The sequence below is a fragment of the Gymnogyps californianus genome, chromosome 6 (assembly GCF_018139145.2).
Source record: "Gymnogyps californianus isolate 813 chromosome 6, ASM1813914v2, whole genome shotgun sequence".
Classification (NCBI taxonomy): Eukaryota; Metazoa; Chordata; class Aves; order Accipitriformes; family Cathartidae; genus Gymnogyps; species Gymnogyps californianus.
The window spans coordinates 14,477,325-14,502,889 of record NC_059476.1 but is presented as its reverse complement, the minus strand read 5'-3'; the positions used below and the strand labels follow the sequence as shown (position 1 = coordinate 14,502,889).

Sequence of the window (25,565 nt, the reverse complement as noted above, 5' to 3'; positions counted from 1 at the left end):
CTTCACGCCGTGCTACAAAAGCCACAGATCACCCTGTGCCATCCCACCAACTGCCTCAGCTCTTTGATACCCAAATTCATATTCCCTCCTTGCACCCGCCACCCTCCTGTCCTCTGAGGATGCAGCAGTGAACCGTCCTCTCTTAGTTACACTATTGCACATGGCAGCAGCCAAGAAACAGTTTTTCCTTTGCAAAGAAATCACTTCACCCTAATGTAGTAATTTTACTCCCCAGTAATTAAAAAGCTTAAGCTCCAACTCACACTTCCAAGCATTTGCTCAGAAGGAAGGAAAACTAACAAAAACATTCATAGCCATCACCAGAACCACCCCTGTGAAAGGCCTAATTCCCTATATTGCTTTAATTAAAAGCGGATGAATAGCAGTCTCCCAGCCTAGAAACCTTTAAGAGAAATAAAGTCAATCTATAGGCTTATGAAAATAAAACAGGAGGAGGGAAACAAACACAAAAATCCTGCCAGTTTTAGGGCTTACCAGAGGATTATAACATCTGGACTCTCTTTTCAAGGGGACGTGAACCAGGGAATGGACGGTATGGAGAGGACACAACCACCTCTTGGAGCAAGCATCGTGCGCAGGGAGCTGGCAATGGGAGAAGAGGAGCAGAAAGCCACAGAGAGAGGCAACATCCTTGCCTGCACGTTTTTGTCTTCACGGCTGCCTGGAGGAACGCTCCTATCTGCTGACACCGCAGAACAAAGGATCTGGTTTAATTGCAAAAAAACAAAAGGGGCCCGGGGGAGAAAATCCTAACAGATGATGAGTATAGCTGACCTCCAGTGAAACAGAGAACAACTTGGTGAGGAATAATCTAATCCATAAGAGCAAAGTATTTATCATCACTGTTACAGCAAGAGACCACCCTGCTACAGAGGACATCTGCAAACAGATGTGAGCATGGAGGCTTTAAGCACAGCAATAAAGGCACCAGTCGGGCATAGGTAACTACAGAAGGACTTTAGTGCTGCAGCATTTGAGTGCTACACAATGTTTTATGGATTTATTCTTTTAATGCCACGGGGACATATGACAATTCTAGTTTGTCTCTCTTTTTCCCCAATAAAAGAAGTGCAGAGAGTCTAGGGGCAGATCTGGACCCTCTATATCCCACCTGAGTCCCCAGATCTTCTGTTTCCTATTTGCAAAGCACCTCTGGCAGTGGGGAAAACTAGGGACGAGTCTCGGGCAGAATTAATGACTAAACATGGCCTTAACCGATGATTCCCAAGATCGCACCCTACGGTTGCGGGACAGAGAGAAATTGAAACCGAGCCCCGTAAGTGGGCTCCAGCCCCCTGCCAGCCCTCCTCACCTGCTCCCACATGCCCAGGGTAAGCCCACATGTGGTGGTGGGTGCGGGACGTCATCTCCAGGGCTTCCCAGGAGCAGTATCAACACATACCCAGCATGCACGTGCAGAATGAACCAAACTCAATTGTTTTTCCACTTGGGCCAGAGAAAATTAAAACCTCGTGAAAGTTGCCTTGTTTTAGAAAGAAAGCAAATTTACTTTGCTTAGCTTTATTACATCTTAGCCTTCTTATCAGTTTGATTTCATTCTTAAGTCATTTTAAACCCTAGTGTCATATAATCTAGCAGCTACAGTGATGGGCTTTATACAGAAAAACACAGGGAAAGGGTTTTCCAAAGCCCTCAGACCCGCTGTGACTGCTCCTGCTGAAGTCAACAGTAAATCCAATGATACCACGAGGAGCAGAGGTCAAGGCTGAGTAGGCTTGACGCTACAGAAACTTATGGGTGGGATTTTCAATCTCTTAAAAAACGATTACTAATAACAAAGTATATTAAAAATAAAGAGCTAAGTTGTGACCCTGAAAATATTTACATATGTGCCTAGCTCACAGCTTGTAAGTAATTATGGGGGGCCTGATTTCTCTCACTTTCTCTAATGTAAGCCAGGAATAAGGGTCCAGATGCGTGTGGAAAACCTTGGCTCACGGAGAGGGTCAGCTACAGCGATTTTGGTGGAATTACTCATGCTCTGCAGAGCTTTTGAGCACAGGCATGCTCAAAGCAAGACTCCTTAGAAACACCAGGATCTTCCTAAACCCACAGCCACACTCACATGTAAATACACCAAATATGAGATGGGACTTTTCTGGCTGGGATGGTGCTGGATATCTGCAGAAACAGCATTACAATCCCCTCACTTCTAATCGCCCATAGTAAAACTTGGATCAGAAAATGAGGGCTAGTTAAGAAAAACTGGGGGGGGGGGGGGAAGTGTTTTATTATTTGTGTGCATCTGACACTGTGACATGAATTAACGTAACTTCAAAGGATGAAACATCATGATTACAAAGCATTGCATCAAGTATAACCATTTCCAGGCTATTATGCAAACCCAACTGAAATAATATTATGGGTACAGGATTATTCTAGTTCCCTATTAATCCCAAGAGGAAGAGGGATGTGACTTATTTTCTCATCCTGACAAATCATCTCAAGACGCTGCTGAATCAGACATGCTTGCAGCTTAAGAGGAAATAAGTAAAAACGTTCAGCTTTTATTACTAAGTTTGAGGATTCATTAACGAGAATGTAAAACTAAACCTTATTTAAATCCCCTCATTGTTCACGATATAAATCCTTAGATTGTGTAGTTACTCTGGAATGGAGAAAGAAAAGAGCTAGAGAAGGTCACCTCCCTGGCTATTTGTTTCAAGGCAGTTTCACTCCCAGGTTCCTGCACAATACAGCAGTCTTACTGCAAATGTTTCAGGGGAAATGCTTTACTTGCATAAAGGCTGCAACTGTTCCCACTGCACTGAAGCCATAAAACTATTGCAATTGAACCAAAACTTGATAACAGCTTAATGGCATAAAGCAATATTTGGACTAAATTGAACCTGATCATATCACTCTAAAGTTCTTTTCCAAGTTAAAAGGCTTTTATTTATAGCCTTTACTTAAACCCAAGAGACTTGGACATATTTTAACTAACCTGCCTTCCTTGTCTTCTTAACCTTGGTCCCTTTCCAAGAAAAAAGATGTCATCTGACCACGGATGGGGTTTGATTTCCAGCAGCAGAATTAACCCACAACACAAATCCCTTGTGTTTATTCAGAGTGATGGTGCATGTCCTGGGGAGTGAGCTTAGCCAATATTTCCTTGATGAAAGGGGTGGAGGGGAACAGGCTGGAGGTACCTCTGTTACCACATCGACCACTTGCATGAAACAAAATCTCTGAATCCCACCTATTCCAACTCTTCTGGTTTCACAGACACCACTGGCAGAGCAGAATACACCAAGTCCCACCAGTGGATCGGTGTCACGATTACTGGGACGCACTGAATCTCCTTACATACAGATCACCCCATGTTGACACAACCGTCACAGACTGCCGTATTGCAGAAACATGGCTTAGACGGTGCAGTGCTGGCTACAAACACAGACTAATTGGACTTCAGGCAAAGCACGCCACAGCCTTCCCTCCACCCGCTGAGTACACACGGGAGGGACTTCGGAGCTGCCCTGGCGGTCAGATACTGTGTCAAATGTACACAGCATCTGCACAGCACTGCACCAGCCACCCCGGCCGAGGAGGGCTAATGAAAGGACAACTGAGCAGCATTTATAGACCAGAGCACGTCAATTCACCCTCTCTTTGACAGGGCTGGAAAAAATAACATTTTTGTCTAGAGTGAGGGAAAGAAATTGAAAACCGGGATTATATCAGGTTGAACAATGCCATGATCAAAAGAAAATCTTTGCCCCTTCTCTGAGGGTCTTTTTTTGACCTGTTTCCAAGGGTCTTTTGCCATCAGGTCTAGCAAGTGCCTCCTCCGCACACAACATAGCTCACGTCTGCTCCAGACCTGGCTGCCGGTGGGCATGTGACATGGTGGTGGCATCACACGAGATGCTGCAGTCCCCTGATCCTGGACACCTCATCTGCCTGCAGCAGCACTACCCTGAAAGCTCTGTGCCTTCATTTCCCCAACCCCCTTCCCAAGGCTGCTCTCTGGGAAGGAGCAGGGATATACCTCAATAGCAGGGGTACCTCACTAGCTTGGCTTTGTTAGAGCAAGACCAAGGAGTGGGAAAGACCAGCCCAGGCAGGTGGTCCAAGCAAGCTCTTGGCGGTCCAGCAGCACATCCCTGGCTGTAGGATGCAGCAGGGAGCAGGGGGGTCAAGCAGGGCAGTATCACACTCCAGCAGAGCAGCTTTCGCTTGGCGGAGAATGTGCTCCTTCCAGCTGCGGGCAGCCCACCGGTGGCTCTCCCATCCCCTGTCACCACGTACCAGAGCCAGCAGCAAACAACCCCTTCTTCTCCCAGCCCCTGGGAGAAGGGGGTGGCTGGGACATTGTGCAAAAGTAAATATTTACCTAGCCGGGGCCTTCCTTCCCCTGCCCTGTATTTTCTCCCCCTTCTTAAAATGTCACAGATCAGCTGTTTTCATAATTGTGCAGGAAATGAGTTCCCTGCTGGCTGGCAGCTTAACACCCGCGTGTGCTGGGTCTACTGTGGCTGCACCGCTCATTTCTGCTGCCGGCTCCTGCATCCACCCGGGATCTTCAGAGGATGGATTTGGCCAGAGGGGAGACGGGACAGTCGGGGACACAGGCACAGAGCTGCATGACTATGGTAGCCCTTCTCATAGCTGCAGCTTAGAGGAACCCCTATGCCTTGGTCCACAAGTCAGATCAGGATCCCGGGAGACCTGACACTCTGTTTTATGCCACTTCAGAGCAAACATCCAAACCAGACTAACAAAGCTTCCTGCCTGCACGCAGCGGCAAGCACACTCAGGAAATTCAGGCGTATTTCAAGCTTGTGACTTTTTCTTTGTTCTTCGGACAAAGCCTCGTTCACTGGAGATGTTGCTAAAAGGATTATTATCTATAGGACACTTCTCTTCCCAAGAGGAAATCTGCTAAACACACAATTCTGCATTTGCTCTGTTTTGTAGAAGCCAGGATTAAGATAGGAATATTTTTCTTTCTGCTCTCCGCATCTAATGATTTAAATAGACCAGTGGTGACGACACTGCCTAGTGGGAATTGGCACAAATGCCTTCACCCTGTACTCCGGTCTGATGGTTTTACTGCTTGCCTGAGAGCGTACCAAGCTATCCTGCGTTTGGTGGGAAGAGTTGGAAGAACAGTTGGAAGAATTTGGTGGGAATCACATCTAACGGTGCACTCAGTGAAAAAGTGAAGTCTGCCCGCCAGCCCGAACACCTCCAATAAAACCCCATCAAGGGCCAAACCAGGTTGCAAATGTTTTTGCTTATTCCGGGTCAGCCTGTGCTGTTCAGAGCCCTGAATATGAGAAGGAACCTGCAAGTCTGAACTTGCCAATGCTTAGGATGTAAAAGCAGAAGGAATGTAATTTTCTGCTCTTTATTTAGAGGTGGCAAAACCCTGATAGAAAATTACATGGTGAAAGTGCTTAACTTCAGACCCAAGGAAATTTGAGAGCAAACATTAATTACCTCCATCCTGAGTACAAGCCTGTGGCCTGTATTAGCACCTCTCTGAATGGGAGAAGCTCAAGAGGATTGAATTTCCCACTTCTAGGGCTTACTTTCTTTTCCTCATCTACCTACCCTTGGTTTCCCCTTTCTAATTCCCACGTTATTTCCCTCTCTCCACCTCAGCTTTCCCATTAAACAGGACTACAACTCTAAAAAAAAACTCACAGGGGGGCAGACACTGCCATGGGTTATTTCATTATAGTGGAAATAGATTCAGTTTGGCAAATCCCTGCCCACAGTATCCCCTCACTCTGCTCCTGAGTATAAAGATCCCCTTATGAGTAAGGACAAACGTGTTCACGAGAGGCTGAAAATAGCTGCATTGTGGAGCAGGGAGTTCTGCAAACATGTGTGCACACTTAAGAACATCAGCACCCAAAAAGCTTAATAGATAGAGAAAATGAAGTAGGAGAAATCACTTGCAATCAAGCAGCAAATTCCCAGGTTCATTGTTTCCAATCCACAGGAAAAAAATAATCACAACCTATTTTAAGCATGTAAGTATATAAATAAATCAGCTGGCCCAGCCAAAAGGCAAAGTGGGCTGAAAACAGATTCAAACAGAGGTCTAGACTATTACTTAGCTGTGAATCTCAGCTGGGCTCTGCTCTCCTGTATTGCCCAGGCAGCTTAAAGCTGAATACAACAGAGACAAGATCAGGCAGAGAAGTAACATCCAGAGAGAATATCTAGAGCCTGTGGGGCTGCAAAGCCATCCAAGTCCCTGGCAAGCTTGACTCCCATGTTAAAAAGCACTTTCATTATATGGGCCATTTGTTGATGGATTGTGGGAAAAAGTCAAATTTCAACCCAGAGATGAAGACAAGCAAACCCTTATATAAAGCCACCCTCTCCCCAGCCTATGGGTTGAACGCAGAATGCTCTTAGACTTGCTACATACCACCCACTTTAGATTACAGACTTGCAGAGTTATTTTTAAAAAGTAATTATAGTAGTAGAGGGCACACTCATCTGGAACAGCTGCCTGAGGAAACGACGAGCCCAATGCAGCTCAAACTGCTTTTCAAGTCTATAATCGTGTTTATTTATTGCCTTTAAAAACAAGAATCAAAATCCAACTAATTTCTGAGTAAAAACGTCTGTATATTTCCCCAAGGAGTCCAAGCAGCTATACTGCACTGAAAACTTGCCCCGGCCTTTTCGGTCTAGTATGCAGCGCTGAAAAAAAATAAATAATCCCCATTAGCTCTGGCTTCAAGCAAACCCAAACCAAAACCCCTTTCCATTCTTGGTTTTCCCTTGAAACTGTGGCTTGATCATTACAAAACTCTCATCAGAAGACTCAAATGGTCTAATGAGAGGCACACCATGTTCTGCATATGCTGATTTCTGCCTAGAGGTGGTTTCTGGTTGAGCAAAATACCAGTTCTTAACCTGTGTGAGAGGAGCAGGTACAAGCCCCAGAAAAATACTCTGTAGGTTTTTCCTATTCCAGCCCCTTGTTTCAGCTGCCGGCCAGTGGATTTTGGATCTGTAAGCTGAGAAAGGACTCAGAAGAGACTGAAAGAGAGGGAAAAGGACCAGGTACTTGGGCAGATGCCAGCATCGGGGGTTTTTTTCCCCTTTTTCTTCCTTTTGTAATGAAATCAGGCCTTTGGCTCATGCCCTATTAATGCCCGAAGACCTTCAGAAGGCCTGATGATGCCTGTGAAACAGGCTCAGCATGCAAAGCCAAAAGCCCTCCTGCACTCTATTACATGGGGCTCATTACAGACCCTTCCTCGGCGGGCAGCTCTGAAAGCTGGCAGTCGCTGGCGGCTGCCTTTTCCGCAGCTTCTTCAATCGGAAGCAGCCTAAGGGCGTCCTATGACCTCACACTCGACGACTTCGTCTTTCAACCAGAAAAGACTTAAACCCTAAAAATATCTCCACAGAGCCTGAAGAAAATAATACTCCTGCCTGCCCCCCTCAAAATCATCAATCCTCCCGCCGCCCAGCCGAGGAACAGCCGCTTCCTCCCGGCAGCCCCTGCTTTCCCTTCAAGCCTGGAGCCGACAGGAAATCCATTCTCCTCTTGTGAGAGACAGGAGATGAATTTTCCACAATAGCTCTCCTAGCAAGGCAGAAAATAGAAAGAAACAATAGAAACTGCTTTCTTAAACAATAGGAGCTGCTGAAGAGCAGCTCACCAGAAGCTCGGCATCACCCAAGTCTTAAATAAGCTGGAGTGGAAACAAGCCAAGGACCTGTTAGCCTTCTTGCTAACACACTACACTGGCTCAAATATAAGTTCATTTTAAACCTGGAGGCACTCTCCTCTTTCAAAGAACAGGCAGGAGAACTTAAAATACGTATATTAAAAGGAAATTATATTGCATTATGGAGCGGTCCCCAAAAAGCTCTCCATAGCTGTTCAAGCCCCCAGCATCCCACGCCGCAGTGCCGTGGGTCACCCACCCACCCCCTGGCAGCTCCTCTGAGGTGGGGACAGGGGACTGCGATGCTGATGTACTGCAGGCAGGTGGAAGGGCATAGGGGGCAGAGCCCCTCTTTCTCCATCTGAGAAAGTTTGCTACCTCATGTTCAGGAAAGCACAGCAGAATATCTCAGTTATTTGTGTAACACAGGTAAGGCTCAGCAAACCAGACATCTGAGACTCGTGTGTGTGTGTGTGTGTGTGTATGTGCGCCTATCATGCCTGCAAGACTACCCCTGCGTATTAAAGGAACACTGTTTAGGATAACTTAATTCATATTTTAATCTAAAAAGTAAGATATGACTGGGTCTAAGCTAAAGAGAATTTTATCTGATCTCTCCTTTTTTTTTTTTTTTTAACCTTTAAGCTACTTTTTGACTGGCTCTGAACTGCTGCAACACTGTTCATTTCCATGTAGATCAAGAATTCAAGATGACTCCAAAGAAAAGTTAAAATCACTTACTAACACCTTGTTGCCCTGCCTCAGAGTGCTGCAGGAGAGGATAATCAAAAATGGAAAACAAGTCTGAAATTAAATATACTTTTGCACATAAAATCCAGCTAAGAATTAGGACAGGGAATGCATTTCCTTTTAAATGTCCAGCTAGCAACCACCTCTCCAAAGGAGAAAATAGCCTACAATAAGTATACCTTTGAGATTTCTAAGGGTCCTCCTTGGCCAGCATGCTCCTTATAGTTACCGTGCCCCCTGCCTCCCGAAGTGGGCAGAATAAATGTTGAAAATGCCTCGCGTGCACTGACCACCGCTGAAATGCAGCACCTTTGACAAAATTACACATGGCCACATCCTAATTTTGCTGATCCTGGTCTCGATTTACACAGGTGGAACATGAACCGCTGGATCCGAAGGTCACCGCGGTGCTGGTTGTTAGGATGAGCCCGTCATCTCTGCTTCAGCGCAAGAATAACGACCCAAGATCTCTGAACAAAATGCTGCTTCTCCTCCAGCCCGGAGCAAAACAAAAGGAGCAAAGCTGGAATATACACAACCGAGAGGGAAAAAAGCTGCTCTCATCACCATGGACGAAATCCTGCTGTTGCAAACCTGCTCGAGCCTTTCTCCTCAGCTTCCTCTTCCTCAAAGACAGCACTGGAAAGGGGAGGGGGGTGGGGGGGGAAACCTCAACACACCAAACCGAAACCAAAAAGCAGACATATCCACCTGGGATGCAGTTCATTGGCAGATCTCCTTCCCCACTGCAGCCCACGAGTGGCAGAAATGGAGGCGAGGAACGTCCCGGCCGGTGTTGGTGAGAGGTTATTCCCCATCCTCCTGCATTGTGCAAAATGGGGAGGCTCCCGCCTGCCGCCAGCGCTCCCCGCCTGCTGGCACCCCTCACCAGCCCCAGGTATCTGGGCGGTGCTGGGATGGCCTCCCCCGCCCTCCGCAACTGCACCTCTCCCTTCCCGCAGCCCTCCTGACTCATGCATGGGACTAGGCTCAGCTGAGGCTCGCACCCCTGGCTCCTGCTTTGCTGGGGGTACAGCCCCCAGCAAACCTCAGGCCGAGGGAGGAGTAGAGACTGGGGCTTCTCTGGGGAGCTGGGAGCCTTGCCCAGAGATGAAGCAGTTGGGCAAAGCCCTCCCGGCGTGGGGCAGCTATCCCCGCTCCCCACCCACCATTGCTGGCATGAGCCACGCGCCACAGCTCCGGAGCAAAAAACGGGGCCAAACCTGTACTACCTGCAGGGATCTTCCTGCTGCCCTGTATTTGCTGCCTGTCCTTAAAATGCCTCAGCAGGCGCACCACGTGTTCCCGCTGCCTCGGGGCCGAGGATGGAGAAATCCCCAGAGACCTCTTTGAGATGGTGCCAGGGCATTTCTCTTCTTGGGGGGAAAGCAGGTCATCGGGGCACAGTGGGGCCAGACAATGGCTGGTGACTTCTCATCCACCACGCTGGCATCCCTCCCAGTGCCCCAGGACACAGCCACCAAGCTCTGCTGGCAGCACGCGCCCCAAAAAGGATGGTTTCCTCTTTCCTCTCCCTAATCAAGGGAGGAGGAAAATCCAAATGGGAAAGAAAGGAAGAGAGAAGGTGCCTCTCTGGCAGAGGCTCCAAAGCGCTGGAGGCAGGGACTGGAGCCAGGCCGGGGTGTTGCTTCTGCAGCTGCCTGACCAAGCTGGTACGGCAGCCTGCACCAATCCCCCTGGTCCCCTGGGATAGGGCTCAGCTTCCCAAGGGTAAGGAAAATCAGGCAAACAAAGCAGTCTCCTCGAGTGGGATGTCTCCCTCTCCAGGCAGCAGGGAAGCTGCAGAGCAGGCATCCCACGAGGATTTTCCCCTTCCAGCACAGCCTATGCAAAAACCTCCTGATTTTTTCAGCAGGGCTCAAAACTAGTTTGAAGTCCAGGCAGGGACCAAGCTGGAATCTGGGCAGAAAGTGCAAGGGGCTGCCGTCATCAATGCCCAGCGCTCCATGCCATGGAAAGCCCAAGCCTCTCTCCACAGCAGGGCTCTGCAGCCCAGCAGCCAGCACAACGGGATGATTTCATGCCATGCAGTCCGTTTTCCCCAAGGCCATGCTTTGGAAGACACAGTGGAGCAAGAGCTGATATCCCTCCAACTTCAGCTTTGTCTCCAGATGACTCTTCCACTTAGTGCGAAGAGAAACAAAAAACAATGCAAGCCCTGGAGTCTTGGGTCAACCACTGCAAAACTGTTAATCTCAGAGTTGCATCACCCTGTCTCTGCCATTTGTATTTGCCACCATGTTCTCCAGAAGCTCAGCAGACCAGTCTTCTCCTTCCAGCTGAAGTTCCTTCATTAATTACCTCAAGATCCCTGAAATAGGGAGCCCAAATCCATAACCTCTTCTCTCTGCTGATGCAGATACAAAAGTATCTGACAGGGAGGGAGCAAAGCTTTGAGTCCACACTCCAAAGATCACTCTTCAGATATGCAGCAGGAGAGGTGATGGAGAAATCAGTGCATTGCAAATGGGCTTAACCAACAGTCACACTGGTAGAGCTGAACAGCGCTTTTCATCTGTGTGTTCTTACAATGACAAACCGTCTGGTCTAGAAAAGGGGTTTTGCAGCAAATTTTATTCTAACTCTTCCACAGTCTCCCTCCATCCCCCCAAACAAAAATTTCATACCACCAACTACAAAAATGCTCTCTGGCCACCCCACAAACAGGGTTTCTTATGTGGTTTTCTTCTGCCTCACCTTCCCTGATGCAGACTTCTCCAACAGTAAAAAGGGAAATCAGAGAGAAGAATGGGAAAACTCATGGGAAGAAGATAAAATGGGGAAAGGGGAGGAAAAATATCAGTTTTGCCCTCTCAGTATGGTTAAAAAAAAAAACAAACCCTCACAGAAAAATTGAGGGCAGGGGAGTGTGTCTCACAAAGTAAAACAAAACTACAAAATTATCCACAGGACATCTTTTACAGGACTACCTGACACTGCTTATTATTTCCTTGCTCCTCTTCAAGGCACTGAAAGCTGTAGGGTCCTTACTTGTGTAAGAGGGAAGTGGGGGAAAAATATATATGAAGAAAGAAATTGATAAAAATAAGATACAGGTATCCAGAGGAAAGAAAAACTGCACTTTCCTGCTGTTGAACCCAGCATGGTCTCTCCTTGGAGGGCAAGGCTCCGAACTCTGTTACACTTTCCTTGGTTTTTACAGGTAAAAGGCTTCCAGCATAGTCAAATACTAAAGCTTGATTGCCCCAACAGGGAAGCACCTTGCCCAGTAATTTGCAACCATATAACCACCCCAAACCAGCAGCGGTGAGTGCAAAGGGGGCTATCATCCGTGCGTAAAGCAAAAATCACAGCCAACATGTAACAGGTCAGTGAAGCAGTAGCCATCTGCACCCAGGTGGGGATGAAACCTGAAGCAAAACACTTTCTAGTACCCAGGGAATTTACAATCTGTGCAGACAGTGGTAAGGAGAGAGATGTACAGCTGGGAGTTGAACAGGGCAGTGGGACACCTTTTGCTTTCCTCATAAATCAGGATCGTGCACCACCATCCCTGCTTTGTGCGGGGTAAGCTGAGACATAGCACGACTGTGCCCAGGCAACAGGACCTGGACTGTCCAGCCTCTTGCTCCAGATGCATAGCTGACTGGTGCTCCTGATCCTACTGGGGTGACAGCTGAGCACACGCTAGCCCCTTCCCTGTGGGAAGGAGATGCGGGAGCTTGCTTTCACCCAACGAGACCCTCTGCATGCCCTGTCTGCCATCCGGACGATCATGGATAGACAAGGAGGGTGTCCCAAAGGCCATTCATCTCTTGGTTTAGACATCTTCTCTTCTCCCTTTCCACGCCAGAAACAGACGCAGTGTCCTGGATCCCCCAGCCCCTGCTGTGATCACTAAACAGTCAGGGTGTAGAAAGGGAGAGATTGCACTCCTCCTTCGGGACCCACAACAGGCCACCACCAGGGCCGGGTGGCCCTTTGGCCCAACCTGCTGTGGCCATCCCTCAGTTCTTCCTTTCCAGCCCTTTGCTGCAGCAGGAGATTTGGGTACCGCCACCCCCCACTTCTGCTTACGGAGCAGTGGCTGCACAAGCTGCTGCTGCGGCTCTACTACGCTATGGGTGACCTGCCAGCCAGTCCTGTACGCACCCTCTGCCATGGCAAAGTGACCTGCCAAGGTGGCTTCTCAATTCCCAGGCTCAGATCATGCCTTTATTTCAGGAGAGCACCACGGCATTGCTGACAAGTGGGAGTCACAGGCTGGCATACGTCGACTTCCTAAACCAGACCTGATGGGGGGAAGTTGCCCAAGCCTTGCCGGGGCACACCCCAGGCACTCGGAACCCAGCACACAGAGTCACTCCAGCTTGGCTCAATCAGGCCCATAATAAGCAAGCAAGATCATAACATCTTCATAAAAGTAGGATTTAAGTACAAACATCTGCCCTGCTGTTTTTTAATTAAGACAGTTTATAGCTAGGTATTTGTTTCAGTAATCCACGGCTCTGGCTGCAGAAATGCCATGCGTATTCTAATTATGGCAGCTAGTTTATTTAACAGAGTTTGACATTTAGCTGAGTCACCTTGTTCCTGGGTAAAGCAACAAGGGCTTTTCAGCAGTTCAACAAGAAAGACGCAGAGGTTTGATATCAAAAGTAGAATGTATATCACAGAAATTCTAAATTAAATGCTGCTGAGGTCCATTCTATTCTGGCAGCTTCTCTCTTTGGGACACTAAGTCAACCTGAGTGTTTTCCAGATATAACTCCTCCCCTCAAGGACACGCAGCAATACCATCTCCCTCATGCTCTTGGAGGGTGGGAAGGGTAGGAAGTGTTGTAATGGGCATATGGGATGTATCTCATCCTCCACAAATATCACCCACCCATGTATCAGGACATGCATCACCAAGAACTGCACACAGGCTGAGCATCAGTCATCTGCATCCAGCCAACATTTTTCTAGGACAAAGTAAAAGAAATGGGCCATTGACAGTCAATACAGGAGGAACAACTGTTACCTGCAGACAGAGATTTTCCTACAGCACCTCACCTCAAACCATTTGCACTCCCGTACAGTGCTTTTCAAGGATCTCAGAACGCTTTCCAGCAAGAAAGACAGGCCAGCAGTATCCATCCTCATCATACAGAGGTTTTACAAAGTGACTTGCCTATGAGTTTGTTGGTAGCACAGCTGGAAAGAGAGCCCACGCTTGGACTCCTCTCCTCATCCCAGGTTGGAAATGGAGGGCAACACCACCTCCCCCTGGCTGCAGAGGGTCTGGATGCAGCACAGAGCACTGCAGAGAGCAAACTCCGATCCTGGGGCTGCCTTCCAGAAGGTCTGCAGAGGCTGCCGTGCTGCCCTACTGTGGCTCCGGTGCTTGCGTCATGTATTTGCGCTGCTGGTTTCCAAGTCCCTGCTTCCCCGCTAGCCCTGGAGCTGTGCTCATCACACATCTGGAGCAGCTGCTCTGCCTGCAAACAGCATCGGGGACCGCAGCACACTCCTGGAGAGGACTAAGCCCTCCCATCCCAGCTTCTCTTTACAGACCTTTGGGGAAGAGCTGGGATCTCCTTTTTATAGTTAAAGACAGAACAGACCTTTTAACAGGCTGAAAATACTCCATTTATTCTGGCAGGCAATGCAGTGAGCCAAACTTTAAACCAACAGCCAGAATCGTGCAGTCAGACAATAGAGAGCTGGCCTGAGCGTGCATTTCCAAGAGCACACTGCGGTCTGGCTCATCTGCCCCATGCCATCCCTGCAGTCACTGCTGGAAGAAGCTGTGTGGAACTGTGTGCCATTACCCTGAGGAGAGGATATCCATCATGCTCAGGCCCTCTCTGAAAGCTGTCAGAGGGACAGTGGCTCAGGCCAAAGAGATATTTACTCATCTTTTTGGCCAGTGTTGCAGAAATCCCTGTTTGCATTTAACCTTCTCTCAGTTTCCTTTATATCCTAGTGGCAACTTTAATTATTCATTCCTTATTGTACAGTAACAGTGTTTGCAGAGCCACGGCATCTAGAAACGAAGAAGATGGTGTCTCTGGTATCCCGTGGCCTCCCAACTGGCAGCCCAAGCTCAGGCTGTCTGGTTGCACCCCACAGCCCCCCAGAAGCCATTGAATCCCTTTGTGTGGCAGGGCACGAGCCAACTTGAACCTGAACAGCTGATGCAAGATCCCCTGGGAGCCCTAAACACCATGCCAGTTATTTTAGGAGGACGTGGAGGTCTGGTATCACAAGGCTGCATGTACGAGCTCCCACGGAAAAGGCATTTGTAAGAGTGGTCACAAAAAGTACTAGAGATGGTGGTTGGGAAACTGCAGTCCCCAACTGCTCTCACCCATCTTATTTAGGGCTTTCCCCACAGCATTACCTGGTAGGAAAGGGATGATTCTTTGCTTCGGGTCTTTCTGGCCTCCTTCAATAGGGAACTTGTCCAGAAGCTGCATCTGCAAAGGAAACAGAACAAACTTTTTAGGGGGAAAACATGGACTGGCCGCATAGGGACCAGGGGATCTCTTGGTCTGTGTGTGGTTTAAAAGAGGATTAGCAAAGCAAAGCAACTGCAGGAATTACTCTGCCTCATTGCAGGGGAGTCTGTATGTAAAAAGGTATGACACAGTTCACTCCAAGAAAGGGAGAGCAAGTTTCTGGCAGCACAGAGGAGCTGGGACAGGGCCCAGGCAGACATCCGAGCCTGGCCTTGCTGCCGTTCTAAAATTAGGCTCTCATTCTTCGTTACAAAACACACGCCTTGTCTCTAATCCACAGCCTGCCCGTGTTGGTCGAGACACAGTTTCTACCTGTCTGGGTGACAGACCACCCGCCTGGCTAAAAATGCTGTTCAAGCAACTGGATTAAAGCATATTTAATAAAAAACCCACTCTGCCTTCTTGCTGGCAAGGCACTGCCCACTGCCCTGGTCCAGTAAGAGCACTCCTGCTTTCCCAGGGAGAGAAAGATGGGGTTTTGGGGAACATCTTCCACTGCAGTCCCTACATGGAGGACAGCAGCAGAGAAAGGGCAGCAGGGAGGGAGACCTCGGAGAGCAGAGCATCCCGGAGAACACTACCACCACGAATGGCCAGGAAGCACAGCTCAAGGTGGGTGTATTCTCAGCCCGTGACAAGCACCCTTTAGCACATGGTTATGGACCACCTGAGCCAGACTTTCACCCATATCAGCGAAGATCTTGCCCCACCAGCTCCTAAACCCTGCCCACCACAACCACCTGTTTCTAACACACCCCTAAGAGCCAACCAGGCTCAGGATCCTGTTGTACCGCAGAGCCGCAACCAGCCTTCAACCTGAGGAGCTCAAAGGGGTATTGATGGTTATGGCCAACTTGCATGGTGGAGCAGACTGCTGACCACCAGTGACTTTCTATGGAAGCAAGCCTAGAAAAGCAGTATGCTCACCTGATGTTCCTAAATGACCCCTACAATTTCTCTTTGGGTGATGAGCCTGGATGAACCAGTGCCACTGAGGCTGAACACCAGCCAAAAGGCCACGCACAACCTCAGCCAGAAAGGAAAGAAGCACCTGCTCCAGTGGCACCTTCACGGACCTGCCCAAGAGAGACCATCCCCAGCCCTGAAAACTGCCAAAGCCTCTCACCCCTCCCATTCACCTTCTGCACCCTTTCGCTGTCATTCAGCCTGTGGTGCTACCAAGATAAACACACACATCTTCATATTCTATTTCATCTTCTCCCACGTTTCAGATGTACAACGCAATGCTCTATGTCCCTGTTGATCCTACACAGAAGCCCCAGCTCCCTTGGGCTGGGGGAACGCCAAAGCTCCTGCCAGCCCCATGACTGGTTTCCAACAGACCAGGAGAGATGTCTTTCAACCCACAGTCCACAGGCCCTGTGGCCTCTGAGGAAGGTAAGGAAGGAAAGCAAGCGGTCCTGTTACTTGACCTTGCAGGACCCCTATCTCCTCACCTGAACAGGATCTACAGCTCAATATAAATACCTAAAGTGGCAGCAAAAGCTGCATGGGGGGAGCTCGTCAATCAGCATTTAATCTCATCAATGCTACGTGTCCAACAGTGAGGGTGTGTGAGTTAACATCAGTTTTGCTAGCTCAACAGATTTCCTTTAAAAAATATTTTTTTGCTAACATGGAGAAAAAAACAGTCAGATTTTTTTTTTTTTTTTTACTGTTTTTGTTTTAAGCACACAGAATCCTTCTCCTCTTCCACCGCACACATCATCTCCAGCATTTTCACCGTATGGTACAGCAAACCAAAGATCAAGAGGAAACTTGGGAGTAGAAAGAACATCTGTGCAGGCGAAAAAGTTAAAAGATCCCACATGTTTCCCCATCAGGGAGTCAGCCTGGTAAATAAATAGACCATAGCTTTGCGGATTGCTAGCTAACTGACTTTTCTGCCTACAGAGACACGGGTTTTATTGAAAATGGGAAATTTTGTTTTCTTGTAGGTAGAGGTGTCTGAGGTCAGGCATGGGCAGGAGTTTTGTCAAAAAAAAACCCCAACAAAACAGGGGGAGGGAATCCCCACCGATTGACTTGAAGTTTCACTGTTGCTACTCTTTTAGCCAGGAAGGCAATTCTCACTTTACTACACAGTGACCGATTCAAGCTGGAACCGATACAGTCAAATTCCCATGGTTATTCTTGGAGTTAGATTAGCTTGGCTAATACAAGCCTTTTTAACCACATCAAGAGAGTCACAACGTGTATAACTTAGCGCTGTTTATCTAAAGGGTGGATATCAGCAAAATAGATACAATAAACTGCAGCTGGAAGAGTTTGGTTAAACTTTCCTTGACTACGCTTTCCGCCCCGGCTCTTGCCTCCGCTGGGAGGGTCTGGATGGCAGGGAGCTGCGGGGAGGCAGAGGCGCTCGGGAGGCCACCAATGCAATTCACGGGGACACAGCCTCTCCCAATGCAAAGTCCCCAGGAAGCATGGAAGATTTCTCATCTTCTTCAATATATGAGACAATATCCCAATGGGCAACATGCACACATTTGTGCGAAACTGAAGACAAGGAGTGACGTTGCTGCTCCTCTAAAAGGCCATACAAGGTTGGGCACCCATGGAGGAGTGTGACAGTCCCTCTCCAAGCCCCTGACCCCAGATGACACTTGCCGCTGGCTTGTGGGTCGGCCCCTGGACCAATGAGTTGGGTCTGGCATTTGTGCTGCCCCAGCAAGAGAGACAGGCTGGTGTTGGGCAGCTGTGCAGGAGGTTCAGGAGGAAACTACTGGCCGAATCTCAGGCATGACACAGGAAACCCAGCAGACCTAAAAAGTATCTGAGCAAGGACATAACTGCAGCCCAGCAATTATGCCCCTGCCTCTATGCTTAGCTGTTCTCATTAACACCTAAAAAAGCACTCCCAGCGTGACAATGTCTGTACGGATGAGTGCTAACGGCACGGAGAACCTGCAACACAGACTGGAAGGTAATGACTGTCCTTCAGCTCTGCAGCACAGGAAACACTTCAGGATGTTAAAGCCAAACAAAGAGCAGCAGAAGCATGGAGCCTTCCTCAGCACTTCCCTGCACCCAGTTCTGCCATTCAAAGCCAGCGCAAGTTAGATCTAAAATCCTAGAAAAGCAGGATTCTGTATCCTCCCCCCACGGAGAAGGATGTGAAGCAGAAGACAAGGAAGAAATGGATGCAGGGGAAAAAAAACCAGCAATGGGCCTGAATGAAACATCCCAAATCTCCCAGAGGTGATGGGGTATCCTGAGCCAATGCCTAACAGCCCCACTCAGCCTGGCTCTGATAAGAGCAGACACTAACCATGGAGATAAATGGAGCAGCCGGGAATGGAGGGCTGAACCACAGAAATTCCTCCTGGTAGTCGCAGCACTTTCCCCACGTGGATGATTAACAGCCAAAGACCAATAAACAGATTTTCAGTTCACTTAATTAGATGTCTGCAGAGCATCTGAAAGTCGAAAACTCTTTAGTCTGTGACAAATGTTTTTCCATTAAAGGAAATTATTATTGTTATTATTGCAAATACACATATGATTGATGAAAAAAATCCTTCACTTAATGCCCCAGCTTATTCTGCTCAGACATGGGCAGTCTCCACAAGTTTTTGCTCACATCTTTGATATATGACATTTAACTTGGGGTCAAGATTTGCTGAATGACAAAGTCATCCTGTCACCTAGAGCAAAACCATCCCAGCATGAAGGGAAAGAAGGGAAGTCTGGATGCAGAGTCCCGAAGGACGGAGTTAGAGCTGTAGCTGGCTTTGGGCAGGCAAGAAAACACCAGTGGGCAATGCATTCTGGCAAACCTGGGGGAGCTCATACTCAGTTCATCTGCTTACAAGCGTTAGTATGTGAATCCCATATGGGGGAGCCTCCAATTTTATGATCGGTGTGATGAGCAGAAAGAAATCCGCTACCATGTCACTGTGTCACAGGGTGGGGGATCCATTTGGAAACAGGGAGGGTATATGGAAACCGGGAAGTGAGCTTCCCACCCATTCGGGCAGCATGTCTGGAGTCAGGCTGAACAAACACATCCCACTCATGCTTCTTGCACAACAGATGCACATCCACAAATAACTCGCCACCAAAATCACCTCCCCAGGCTTTGTCTCTCCAAACTGCTCTGGGTTTGCCAACAGCTTTCCTACATAAGTCCTGCATGGAGTCCTGCCTTCTGCTCTGAGCAGCTTCCTTCTTGCTTCTGCGCTAAACTCATTTAGAAGATCTGCTATAAGCCTTGTGGTCCAGATTATGACTTTCTTACAGTGGACAGCAAATGATCAAACAACTAATCCCGTTAAAAATCAAGGGAATTATTCATGTGAGTTGCTGCTCGTTAAAATGAGAGCAGGCTCAGAGCACTGGCCCAGTCCACTCCTTACTACTTGCACATAACCATGAAATCACTTGACTTGCAAGAAAGGAATAGGAAGATTTCAGTGGTCTCAACTCTCATAATAACTGGCCTTTTTGTTGAAGTTCCAGCTCCTGGAAGTGAGCAATTGTTTGAGAATTAGCATTCACTGTAAAAACCAAACAAACAAAAACTACTCTAGCTTTTATGGTGCAAAGGATAAATTTGCAAACATGACCCAAATTCATCCTTCAAGGTCCAGAAACTGAAAGACAAATAACATAGAGTCTCCACGCTTTTGAGATAAACGTAGGGAGCTCTGGAAGCTGCCTCACGCATGTAAATGGGAAATAAGAGGTGCAGCCAGTGTCCTCACTTACAGCTAAGCTGTTACTTCATAGAATCATGGAATCATTTAGGTTGGAAAGGACCTTTAAGATTATTGAGTCCAACCGTTAACCTAGCACCACCAAGTCCACCACTACACCGTGTCCCTAAGCACTACATTTACCCATCTTTTAAATACCTCCAGTGATGGTGACTCAACCACTTCCCTGGGCATCTTCCTTCTCTTCTGCTTCAGGCCACCTTTACCTAAGAACATGAATATGCCAGGAGGAAGGAGATGCTCCTGCACACAAGGACTATTTGGGCTCATCAATCGCCAGCTGGTGGCATCTGCGGTCACTTCACGTCAGTTCTGCTGTGAAAACAAGATTCAGCCCCTGTCTGCCTTGCAATGGTACCACCTGATTAAAAATCTTAACAAAGAAAAACAAGCACCCCTTGAGATGCTACAAGCAGCATCTCTGAGGATGAGAAGCCAAGCATCTTCCTGATAATTACTTACTACATTTTATTTATCTTGGTTAGATTTTCATAAAACAACATTTCTTTCTGGTTTAGATATAAGGACTTACAGCACCTGAGACTAAGGAGTGACTTCCCTTTTGCAAGAGAGGCTTTTACTTTGCTGTAAGCCGACCAATGCAGGGGACATGAACATATAAACTGTTCAATGGCCTGACACTGTGGCATTTGGCAGGGGGAACTTTGTTCCTGATTTGGTCTCAACGTTTTGGAAGTTTGTGACCAAATCTAACTCCCTGAAATTAATCCTGAGACAGTTACCTGACCTCCACCTATGCCTTAAACCACAGACTCTAGCTGGAGCTTCCTGCTGGGCTGTTAGTTCCTCCCCTTCCTTCCTTGCAGCAGTTTTAACTCTCCCCCAGTCAGAAGAGTGAAGTTCTCCACATCTCTTAAAATGAGCAAATTAGGACACCCACATAATCTCTTATCAGTGCGCATATCTTGCTGGTTCCTTTTCAAGTGGATGTAGGTTTGCCATGTGCACAGATAAAAATCAAAGCCCCACAGGGGGTCAGCACTGCAATCACGGGAGATTTATTTTAACACACAAAGACCCTGAGGATGACTTTCATCCAAACTCCTTACTTTGGCAAGCGAAACAACATCCACCACTGCAAAGGGACGCAGGACTCCGACCTTCTGCAGAGGGAGACGAGGCCTCGCTCCCTTTCCGCAGTGTCTAATTTACTTGTGTCCCAGAGCAACAGTGGATGAAAATCAAACCACAACCAAGAGACCGAGAGCAGCAGATTTTTGGCAAGGTGTCCTCAGAAACCCCAGTGAATTTGTCACCTTACTGTCGGTCACTCAAGTGGTCCCAAGGCTACAACTCTTCCTACACCGAGTGCCAAGAGGCATATTAGCTTCCCATTTTCCAAGTGCTCATTAGAAAATGCATTTTTCATTAAAAATGAGGCAAGCCAACGATAACTTTAATTTAGCCACTGCTGGAGTTGAAAGGTAAAGTACACGAGGACAGTTAGGCATCAGGCACACGGTGATCCCAGCTCTTGGTGATCCCTTCTCACGAGGCTGATCTGAGCTCAGAGTCCCAAGGAGGAAAGAGGGGCTACAGCCAACTGAGAGATGAGGCAGAAGAGAGGAGGCATCTGTACGCGTATGGGGTTGTGTGCACACTTCTAAGAAAGGGCTGCCAAATAAACTGGAAGAAAAGCAAAGGTGCTACCAGGGATCTGAAACTAGTGATGATGGAACTCACACCCTCAGCAGGAGGGGTTCAGGGCATCTGCAAATTGGAAAAGGTTGAAAGTCCCTGATGTAGATAACGAAAGCTTAGATGAGAAGGGGAGGTAAGATACCAAAATAGAAGAAGGGTTATTAATTAAAACCCTGAGGAGCAGCAGCAATTTCCTTTCATTTTGAAGTTGAAAACCAGCTGTGCTGCTCGCTGACATGACCGATGGTTACAGCATCATCAGCTATATTTTGAGTTATAAACAGTTTGATCTGCAAGAAAGGGAAGGGCCGGAACTGGGTTGAATTCTGTCATCTGCCGGAGTCTTCCCATGAATAAACCTCTCTGGTCCTGTCCCTGCTTTTGCATCTGCAAAATCGAGATACATCTCAGGAAGGTGGCATAAGATTTAATCAAGAGCCATCAAACACTCTGAGCCTTATGCTGCAGAGCAGGAGTCAGAGACTGAATGCAGAGGAACTGTACTCATCTAAAATCAGAAGGACAGAAGCAAATGGAAGAAGTATTATCAGTGGTTTTCAGATATGCTTATCCTCCCATTTGTGGGCTTGTCCATCTGTAGCGTATTCCAAATCCTGGTTAACCAAAGCATCCAAGGGGGTCTTTCACTTAAGGAAGATGGTTAGCCACCATTTCCAGCAAATGGATCTCATGCTATTAGGTAAAATATCAGCATTTAAATGTCAGCAGGTGAAAACAAGCAAGAGAGCGGAGAACATGAGAGCCCATCTCCAGAGATTCACCTTCTATATCACAGAAGATCCCTTCTTCAATGGTTTGATTTCAGGACAGGTTTTCTGCTAAGGTTAATCGGTGGAGCATCCACGACATAAGTGGAAGGACCTGATTTACTCCAGCCCAGGACCATACCTGCTGAGATCAATGACAGAAGGACATGCATGACGGGGAACAAAACCACTGCCCTTGGGGCAGATCCCTCTGCAGGATGCAGCTGTTGGAGAATTTTCTCTAGATATGGGTCGCACTGAGCTTTTTATTCCTCCTCTGCTTCACCCTCTCACAGGAACAACAAACCAGTTCGCTCTCACAGACACAAGACAGTAGGAGGTCTGCCTAACTCCCACCCCTTCAAAATTAGCCAGAACAGAGCTGTTCCTGAGCATAATATCAATTAGCAAAAGTTTGCAAAAGACTTGGAGATCTTTGGGTGAAGGCATGAAACAGAATGAGCACAGCATAGCCCATCTGTTAGCCGCTCACACGTATAACTGGCATCTTAGGCAGCAGAAGGAGGTGAAACCCCATCTCTTCCTAAAGCAGTAACCGGTTCCACAATGCAGCAGGAATAATTATATCAGGCAGCCAGTGACACTGGCTCTCTCCTGTTATATGATGCCACAGCATGCAAGAGAAGTGCATTAATTCAATCCCTGAGAAGCAGCAGCAACTGGCTTTCCTTTTATTTTGAAAGAAAAAAAAATTAAAGCAAAAACTGTCCGGATAACCGGCTGACATGCCTGACAACTACAGCATTATAGGATATGTTCTGAATTAAATATAGCGCAATCCGTGAGAAAGTAAAACAAAAGCAGGAAAACGCATATAAAATAAAGAGAATAGACATTTACAGCATGGTGTAATCCCCAAAGGGAAAATGCCTTTCTCAGGTCTGAAAATTTCCACCAGAAATCTTGGAAATCTTACAAACCTCTCAGTATCCAACTAAAACAGCCAGGGGAGGAGAAGGGGGGGGAGCAGAGACTGGGGGTCTTTCCCCAACACGATCCATCAAAAGAGGGAATGCTGTTTCCCAGGCGAGACATTTGGTATTTTTCATACAGAAATGCAGCTTTCTCTAAAGGCTCCGCAGAACGAGCCCAGCGTTTGTGGCTAACACAGACTGGCAAAACATTCGGAGGTGCTGGTTTGGGATGACAGAGGCACTTGGTGCATCTCTGAAGAGCTTCTCAGAAAGCCCACACTGTCCTTTCACAGAGCAGCTATTGATGTCTCCTGCCAGAATCATTTTCTTTCCCTAGTGCTAAATTAGACTGGCCTCATCCAACTTAACCACACTGGAAGATGCTTGGACAAAGGCTACTTCATACTTTTCCATCTATCCATGGTGATTATATGTCCCTTGTAACTCTGGTATCTACAGTGGATTTGTCCCGACGGCATCCTTGGGAAGTAAGGCCATACCATAATGCCTGTTTTAGAGAGGCACAGAGAGATGAATGCTGCAGTTATGTGGCACAGCAGAGTCGTGCAGAGATGTCAGAGCCACGCTGATGCCATGCCCCATCAGGTCAATTAGCTTCTGAGGAAGGCTCATAATTTTGTGATGGGGTGCAAGCATTTTGCCTTTTTTCTGGAGCTGGCACATCCAGAGCCAGCCCAGGTGCTCAGGGTGCACAACCTGGGCATGTCCTAAAAGCCTTGCTGCAGGTCACAGCGAAAATCCTGGCTGGGGAGAAGAGCTGACCTCAACAGAAGAGCATCTTTCCTTACCTCCTGCAACTTTTTATCCTTACAAAAAACACAAGCCTTGAAGTGTTCCTTCAGACTGCACATAAGCAGCAGGAGACCAATGTGATCCAGTGACAGACACTACAGTAATAGTCACAATTGCCCTTGGACATTAAGGGGAGCAGGACCAAGCTCTCCCATAACACTGGCCTCCAGACAGCAACAGAACTACATCTGACAGCACTGTCAGAGCAAAGGTCCCATTTTTAAATATGATGGCAACTCTAAGAGCTTCACTGAGAGGGAGCAAAGCACCAAGGTCACTTCCATTAATCACCGCTTCCTACATCACCTGGGAATTTCAAAAAATATTTACCTTCCATCCTTCTTTAAATTTGAACCCTTTCAAGCCAATGATTGAAATACAGCATAGCCCCACTGAGCTTTTTGGGTTTATCGGTGCATTAACCTTACTGAGCCACTCCAAAGGCCTCACAACGCAAAAACTGCAAGTGCCTAAAACCTGCCCAGGAAAGATCATTTGTGCAGGCAGGAGCAGCTCGGCCCAGCGCAAAGGCTGGATGGGTTGGTGGGAGGCTGCAGGGCTTCAAACCCTCCGGTCTTTAGGAAACCCCTGGCAGCAGTGGCGAACACTGCACTGCAGCTGCAAGCAAGGTGCTGGAGGGTGCATCCTAAGAGCAGCACAGAGCCGTTAGCAGAGTGCTGCTATTAATTACATACTTGCTGTTAGCAAAAACACGCACCAAATATTAAGGTCAGCACGATTTGCAGGCTGGTTTGGTTTTGCCCCGGTATGTTTTGTCCAGTGCTGTCAGATTATCCAGGGAACAAAACTCCTGACCTGCTTCACAACATCACAGATTTAGGATGGCAACTTGCAGGGGGGGGCTGGTTCTTCATTTAAGGATCCCCTTGCGTGCCAGCATGACCTCTCCTGGGTCCAGCCGGTCCCCCAAAGCAATAGGGGTGTCAAGGGCTGGAGAATCACATTTGTTGTGCAATGCCCTCTTCTACCCTTCCTTACTCATCTCTCATAAAGATGTAACTACTGATTTCGTTGGTGTTTTAGACAGGGACTACCCAGCCAGCCAGACCCCATCTTTGCAAACTGATTTAGTTTGAACCGGTGCAAAGCCTGGCACAGGAATGCTCTGAAACCTGATTTATTCATCGGATGGTCATTGATCTTGCACCCACAGAATCCGTCCTCAGAGACTTCTGTTGCTCACACAGTGGTGACCACGGTTTTAACTAAACCTGCTTAAAAACACACCCTTAGTTAAATTGGTAGAGTTTCGTAAGCCTGCAAGACTCCCCTGCTTACACTACTATGAGAGAGATGAGAGTTTAGCTCCAAATGTAGGAAACTTAATCCCTCTGTTTTCATAATCCACATCTACTCTACAGCCTGTTAGCTCTGCTTGATATATTGTCCCCTGGAAACCACAAGTAACTTCAATATTGAAAACAGAAACAATAGCTCCGAACACAATGGCACATTTTACTTCAGAAACTCCATCTGAAATGGTATCTACTCATCTCCGTAGGACACTGCTCGTAGCTCTGGGGAGATGGGGGAGAGCGACCGCCCAGCTCAGTACAATGAAGAAACCGTGCCAAGCACAACATAACCACAGGTTTTAACTCCACACTGGGAGGAGACTCCTTTGTCTTCTTTTCTCCCTCTCTCCCTACCTCCAAACCCCGAGATGTTTTGCCTGCATATCTGGTTCCAAACACGTGTCTCCCATCTT

At 47.7% G+C, this 25,565-nt stretch overlaps 1 protein-coding gene across 2 annotated transcripts in view; it reads right to left on the bottom strand.

Moving 5' to 3' along the window:
* The window catches only part of SH3PXD2A (SH3 and PX domains 2A), a 262,150-nt gene that overhangs the window by 167,290 nt on the left and 69,295 nt on the right, over window positions 1-25,565 (bottom strand). For both annotated transcript variants that reach the window (XM_050898788.1, XM_050898789.1), the window contains exon 3: window positions 14,803-14,878. In XM_050898788.1, the coding sequence (XP_050754745.1) occupies window positions 14,803-14,878 (76 nt within the window). The remainder of the gene's footprint in view (window positions 1-14,802; window positions 14,879-25,565) is intronic.